General features: G+C 41.9%; 1 protein-coding gene across 1 annotated transcript; it reads right to left on the reverse strand.

Moving 5' to 3' along the window:
• Positions 1-1,072: 1,072 nt before the first annotated feature.
• Positions 1,073-6,593, reverse strand: LOC137906286 (arachidonate 12-lipoxygenase, 12R-type-like). Its single transcript, XM_068750530.1, has 15 exons — positions 6,559-6,593; positions 6,259-6,437; positions 5,814-6,018; positions 5,641-5,722; positions 5,443-5,565; positions 5,238-5,341; positions 4,882-5,048; positions 4,556-4,699; positions 4,022-4,225; positions 3,557-3,643; positions 3,293-3,462; positions 2,726-2,847; positions 2,534-2,634; positions 1,726-1,896; positions 1,073-1,529 (listed from the first exon to the last, which is right to left on the reverse strand). Exons 2-15 carry the CDS (start codon positions 6,409-6,411, stop codon positions 1,350-1,352), a joined length of 2,013 nt encoding a protein of 670 aa, XP_068606631.1. The 5' UTR covers positions 6,412-6,437; positions 6,559-6,593; the 3' UTR covers positions 1,073-1,349.
• Positions 6,594-7,144: the final 551 nt, after the last annotated feature.

Here is a 7,144-nt window from a genome sequence, read left to right on the forward strand (position 1 = left end):
GGAATCTTGCTCCGTTCCGACACCATAACCCGGTTCAAAGTAAAAAATACAGAAGCTGCACGCCAGTAGCCATGGTTACTGGAACTTAAGTGCCGTGTGAGTGAAATATATCAGGAACAAACAAGCAGAAATGAAATGACGCAGACGAAACCAGAGACCTGGAGCTCATTTATTTCCTCCTTCTGTACTTTCAGCATGTGCAGGCAAATTGGGAGACCGGTTTTAATTGTCTATGTCTTACGATTTTAACACGCTATGCACACTATTTCCTTTTGTTTCGCAATCCTGGTCTTAATAGCAGCGGCACAGACCTCTTAAATGCAGCTTGTTCCGCCATGGTAATTCCAATGTACTGAAATTGGCCGCCATTCAGCTCTGGATGGCAGCAGTAATTGCTTTCACCTACTTCTAGGTAAAAGTGCCAATTATTTCTCTCTCTTTATATATATATATATATATACAGTATATGTATATAGTTTTGCTTATGAACCCACTGCTGCAGTCGCCTTGTGTTGAAAGTTCATGAAAAAAATCACCAAACAGCAGCTTGGCAGGAATATTGGCCTTCTAGGTGTTTCAATAAATCATCATGCAAGGTGGCCGTCTCATCCTGTGCAACCTAACCAACCAGATTCCATTTACTATCGCTTTCATGACCTCGGAGGTCAGAGCACTTAGCCTATAATGAGTCAAGAGGTTTGCATGGCTGTGCTTGGGAACAGGAACCCCACTTAAAATATTCATCATTTGGAGACGGACACATTATGAGACAAAAGATGGAGACTTAACGAGAGAGAGATGACACTGTCTGATATCAGGTATAAGCACATTAAGAAGGCACATTATCAGGGCTTATTTACCAGAGAGGCATCAAAAAGGTCATTTCTGCTGCTCCCAACTAGCAAGCAAAAGAGAAAAGAGACCTTTAGAGGGTAAAAAGTATAGAAATTACCGAAAGATAGAACCGATTCGTTGCGACTCAGATCTGGTGTCATTACAATAGATTTGAATACAGACAAATACATATAGGGAATGATCGTAATGAAGAACACCCAGACGAGCATCATTATGTAGACATAATCAGCACTTTATTTTGGTAAGGAAACATGGTAGACAGTACAAAATAAATGTTGCAGTTGTGATCAACAAGTGAACAACCTGCAATAAGGTTTGGGTTGTGGATAATGATAATAAACCACAGCTAAGCTAGTGTAGCAATCATAGATTCGTATGCCACAGTCACATGAAGTAGGATTTGGTTAACAGCACCAAAACAGAGGATGGTGAGCACCTTTATGAAATGAAACTGGAATTTCACACATGCAGGGAGTCTGTTTTTTTTTTTTCTCTCAAATAGCCACGCTATTTTCCACCTCCGTAGGATCCAGGTATGTGTAAGGGACATCCAGATTCTTGTTTCTGACTTTGATAGTTGCGCTCAACACATGAAGCTCTCCTTGAAAATCCTTAATCGCCTTGACAGGAATCTCCTCGCTGAAATGTTCCTCCGGATATTGGCCAAGAGGGACCTGATGGGATTAATGAAATACGTTTTACCCAAAACATTCATCATCCTAGAGATCGGCTATAATGCACATTCATCAAAGGTGTCTGATTTTTTTTCTCCAGTGGTTTAAACACGGCTTTAATGATTGTAACCCATTTTCCGCAACTTGAACTTAAATGCGATTGAGGTTATTTTGCTAAGAAGCACGTGACACTTACAAAGTCAGACGACCGTCGGCTGAGCAGCCACACGGTGGACATTCCTTGGGCTGTCGTGTTGACATCAGGGAACGTCTGCAGCATCGTGGCCTCGCTTGTTGTCCCCTTGACGGTTGGTGGAGGTCGTTTCAGAGAGATGGGAGTGTTGGGCATCCAACCACCGTAGTCATACTGCAATGAATGATTATAGATTGGCGGCTTAATAGTTTGCGAAGCAACACAGTCTGTTTTGCCAGCCGATCTACTATACCTGGCCCGCACTGAAATATTTCACAATTGTGGAATGAATTTGTATTGATCCAGTCATGGTCCCCAGAGGGTTTATCTTAATACCTTAGATGCTCCCCTGGACCTTTCCTCTAAAACCTCTATAAGGCTCATATCGAGTGGTTTTCAGGGAAATGTGGTTCATTCATATTCCCAACTTAGTTGATGACCTGACTTTTCTTATTGTACATGCAAAACGTAAAAATTCCCACCAGTCTCAGCTGCACTCTTTTTTTTTGCACAAAACAGAGAATGATGATGATTTTAATCAAATCAACCACAAGCCAGTGTTTGAGCATACCATTGTGAGTATGTTATCTGTTGAATAAATTCTGCTATGCCAAAGAAAGTCAGCTTCACATTCCTCCAGCGTGACTGCACGTCTCTAAAAATCCTCAGCCGGATATATTTTGGCTGGACAACAAGTAGCTCTTTTCAAAGTCAGAGAAAACAGAAAAACCTCATGAACCCAAGGAAAAAAAAAGAGCAAGAGAATATTAAACAGTAAATCTGATCGTCCAGGTGAAATGTAAGGATTCACCTGTCCGGAGTTGACAGCTGAGTGCTGTGCTGCACATAGAAAGATCACCATGGTGACAAACTTGACCAACTCAGGCACGTTGGTAAAGGTTTGAGGGATTCCTAAGTATTGGATAGAACAGAACATTATTATTATTATTATTTACAATGAAAATGACTCAGAATTATGAGCAGATTTTTCTTTGAAACCCACCGGTGCTTGGTTGGGAGAGGAAACCCTGTTCATAAATGTCCAGAATCCATTTCTGCAATTCGGGGTCTTCTTTGACCTCAGAATCATTCTTGTAATAGTGGCCGAGAATCCTCTGCACAAACCTGAGAAATGTGGACACGTTTTGTAAAACAAAATGTTAGTTGGCTTAAATTTATTTTATCATTGGGAACCATTTAATTTTTTCTTCTGAGAGTTAGATAAGATAATCAACTGGCTTAGCCTAGCACAGATGCAGGAAGCATGAGCTGGTGGGTGTATTTTATATATATATATATAATTTAGTCTGACTTTGAAGTTTTTATGCTAATTTAGGCTATCAATCCCTTGCTAGTAGCCCTATATATAACTCATCAGGCATGATAGGGGTATATATTATTTACATTTCTCTAGATGTTGCATAATTCCCTTTAAAAAGTAACAATGAAAAATATAAGTTAGTATATTATTTTGTTAAAAAGCAGTTACACTTCCGTAACTGCAGTACTCAGGATTGCATTACGTTTCACAGTTAACTGGGAGGGTCCACTCATCCACCTCATCATCTACCTGTGGATGATATTCCAAAGCCTGAGTCCATCATCTTTGTAGTGGAAGTTTGGCACATCCTCAACTCCGCGCTCAGCGATATCATCTGGGATACAGAGGGAGCTGTAGGTCAGCGAAGACAGGGATTTCTTCAGGAGTGTCTTCATACCCTCTCCACCGGAGGCTGCAAACTAACAGCAAGTTAGAATGTAGTTAGAGACAGGTTCTGTAGATCTTCAAACATTCATGCAATGCTCTAATTGGTGTGCTGGTCTCTTTTTGTACCTGTGTGAAAACTCCATCATCAGATATTAGCAGAAGTCGAGCTAAGAAGTTGATCTGCAGAGTGTAGCGAGTGTGAGGCACGAGGAGCTGAGGGACAAAACAGACTTCTGCTATTACTTCTAACATACCATGTAGAAGTGTGACCAATTTGCATATAAATATCTAATAAACATCAACTTTGGAAGATGCTACAATTGCAAATACAAGTTGTAGTATAGGCAAGCTGCTTAAAATAGAAATAGAAACAGACTGCAATGATCTGCAATACAATAAAACATTCTATGTAGTCGAAAATACCATAAAGACAACCTATGAAATGTTGGACATGAGAACTACCATTGCATTTTTATTAAAAAAAATTCTAGTACGACTTAAAAAAAATATTTTCTTGTGAAGTTGCTGCCAATTAATAACTGAAAAATGGCAGGGAAAAGTTTTACATTGTGTATTTTCTGCAGCAGTTACCTTATACAGAGGATGCACCATCGGCATGTTGCGCAGCAGCGACACTGCAAAGACCTCAGCCAGGAGATGAGTGCGCAGCAGGTGAACGTTGAGTTGATGCTCGTTGAAATCCGCACTTCTCACAAAAATCTTGGCCGTCAACCAGTCATACTCGGAATCGGTCGGGAAAAAGATGGGATTGTCGTCTCCTGGAATCTGCTTCAGCTGCGCGAGACAGAAAGGGGAAGTGGCTCATTCAGTCCACAGTGCATAATGGTTGGAATTCCTCATTAAGGATCCCGTTCAGGGCAGCGCACAAGAAAACAGCATCTTGTGTGTATGAATGTTAATGGTATTGACAGTACGGACTATTTTAAATTTGGCTTTTTCTGATACATATCGTTCATTTATTTCTGCTGTCCTTGGAATAAGGGCTGAAGTGCAGTCAGTTTTCATAATCATAAAGGTAGAACCCTGCGTCTGTAGAAATAGATCCACTGAATATTCCCAGCTTTATTATTATTTGTTATTATTTTTTGGGGGTGTTAATCCCACCTGAATAGCAATTGGCATCATGTTATCATCAGGCCTTTTGTGAAAAAGCACCAGAGGAGCCATCAGGTACTGCTGCTTCCCATTGATGACGTTTGCTTTCAGACCATCCAAACTCTTGTAGTCACTCAGGAAGATGTTGCCTTTCTATTGGGAAAGCCAATGAGAATGAGAAATCATTACAGTCACACGCAAATGTAGAAAAAAAAAGTCTAGATATTACATTCAATATGCAAAACTAAAAATACATGAATTAAATGAAACTCTTTCATGCAATTCAAGACGTGGCCAAACATGATTAATGCTAGAAACAATCAAGATCAGGTCACCTGCATTTCATCTTCCAAGGGGCCCTGGCCCTGGAGGAAGACCATGTCATTAGTGACAGGAAAGTTACTGGGCAAGGCCGAGCAACGTCGGATCAACATTGGGTTGACGCCGTTTAGAAACTGGTAGCCGAAAAAAGCATCTTCCTTCCAATGCTCCTGGACGTAATCTGGAAAAAGAGCAGAGGCGTACTGGCGTGAGTTTCAAAGGGTCGCTTCAAGTTGGGGAGCTGAACCAACCAAGATTACCGAGTTTGAACGGTAACTTCTAAAATCTTATGATTCAATTAAAACGGAGACGTATTACTGCACTAATACGCAGCATATACATTCAATAACACTACATGACGGCTTCGTACCTGATATGTTTGTCCGTTTGCAGCAGAAAATCTTATTGATCTCCTCGATATCGGTCCAACTCTCCTGGATGTCAGCGATCCCCTTCAGCTGCAACTCAGCCAGCCTTTAATCAAAAGAAAGAAAGAACCCACTTAAATGTTGCCTTTATTCGTTGACAGACAGACACGTGGGGCGGCTTACAAAATAAAAAGAATTAAAGTTCACCCTGTGGCTGCAGTGAAGAGAAACTCGGTGGTCTTGGTGAAGGAGAAGCGGACCTCACACGGAAGGTCAAGAGGGTTTTCTACCTTCATGCATTTGGGTATTCCGTCTAAATACACGCGCCAACTGGACAAAATAGAGAGCAGAATGCTGAGGTGTGGCTTCGATGCAAATTAGCTTTGGGCTGCGTAAGAAGCTCACCGATATTCTTCTTCTCGCTCGCTCAGCTCCAGCTGTCGACTGTACCTTCCCAGATGATGACTGTCTTCAGAAACTCTCAGGGCTTTAAGAAAGAACCACAATGAAACGGTTAAAAACGGTTGCGAAAGACATTACGTGTCCATGATCGCACATGATCAGGGAACAGCACAAACCTGTTCCCTCCCTGAAGCGATGCACCTCGCTTTCATCGATCCATCGGTAGACGGGAAAGTTGTAGGTGTCTCCCTCTGGGGAGTTCACTTGCACTTTAGCGAGGAACCAGGCGTCCTCGGGGAAGAATGGGAGACACTGTTTGTCCAACTCTACCAAAACCAGCTTTCCGATGGACTCGTTGCAGCTCACGGTGAAAGTACACGCCTGAAATGAGGATAAAATGAAGTCCAAATAAGCAACAACAAAGCAAGAGTTTGGAAAAGTATATATTTACTAATCAAAAGTAAGAACCGAATAAAATACTAATCTTATTAAAGTCATTATGCTGACTTTTTTTTTTTTACACACATTGCGCAGCTGCACCTTTCTTGTTCTTGAACATGTGTTTTGTTAGAGAGATGAGGAAACATGTTCCAGGATTAGAGAAGCTTAAGTCACACTTACTGTTCCTCTGACGAAGGACGCCACCCAATTGAATGCCAAAAGCCACGTGCGGTCGCTCTCTCCTTCTGTGCCCACCAGTTTAATGAAGACGTTGTTAAAAGTAGTGGCGTTCAAGAGATTGCCAGTGAAAACAGTCACTTTATAGTTCACCATTTTCACTCTGGAAAGTTGAAAGAATCCTGGTAGGAAGAGACGAAGAAGTCGCTAAGCATGGGCGAGGCGGATCGTCTTCGAAACGAAGGTGAGTCAAGGGATCAAGAATTCATTCTATACAAACAATTCATAAAGCATCTCTCTTACCTCTGTAAACTAGACCCGAGAAGTTCCTTCTGTTGAGCTCTTCCTTTTGCAAACTCACCAAGCGGTTCCTGCTTTTATGCAAACACTTTTGTTATGCATCTCCACTCACAGCCAATCGGTTACCTGTGGTCGTTGTGGAATGCTCGACATGTAAGGACAGATGCAAAGTGGCGGGAAGCTGATGCAACCTCATTTCTGTATACGCTACGCGGGTAAGAAGCAGAACCGGTCGACGACGGCTGCAACGGAGAAAGGTCTAATTATTTTGGCTGCGGATGGGGGGGAACTGAGAGCCAAGTGTTTGCTAGGCTATCAACTGGGGGAGAAGGAACAGAGGTCAGCTCGGCCCCCAATAGAGACGGGGCAGATGACAAATCTGTGGTGCTCCATGCGTATAATAGGATCGTTGTGTTTGCCAGGCTGCAGAGGTTAGGATGCCAGAAGGACAGAAGTGGTGAGACAGCAGCACCAGAACCATGACTAAGCACTTTCTAACAGTCGACTCAATATCTTCATCCTAATTAAACGCTAAAACGACAACATAATGTTCACACACAGGTTTTTTCACAGATTGATCAGTTTTATT

Source organism: Brachionichthys hirsutus, chromosome 17 (assembly GCF_040956055.1).
Source record: "Brachionichthys hirsutus isolate HB-005 chromosome 17, CSIRO-AGI_Bhir_v1, whole genome shotgun sequence".
Lineage (NCBI taxonomy): Eukaryota > Metazoa > Chordata > Actinopteri > Lophiiformes > Brachionichthyidae > Brachionichthys > Brachionichthys hirsutus.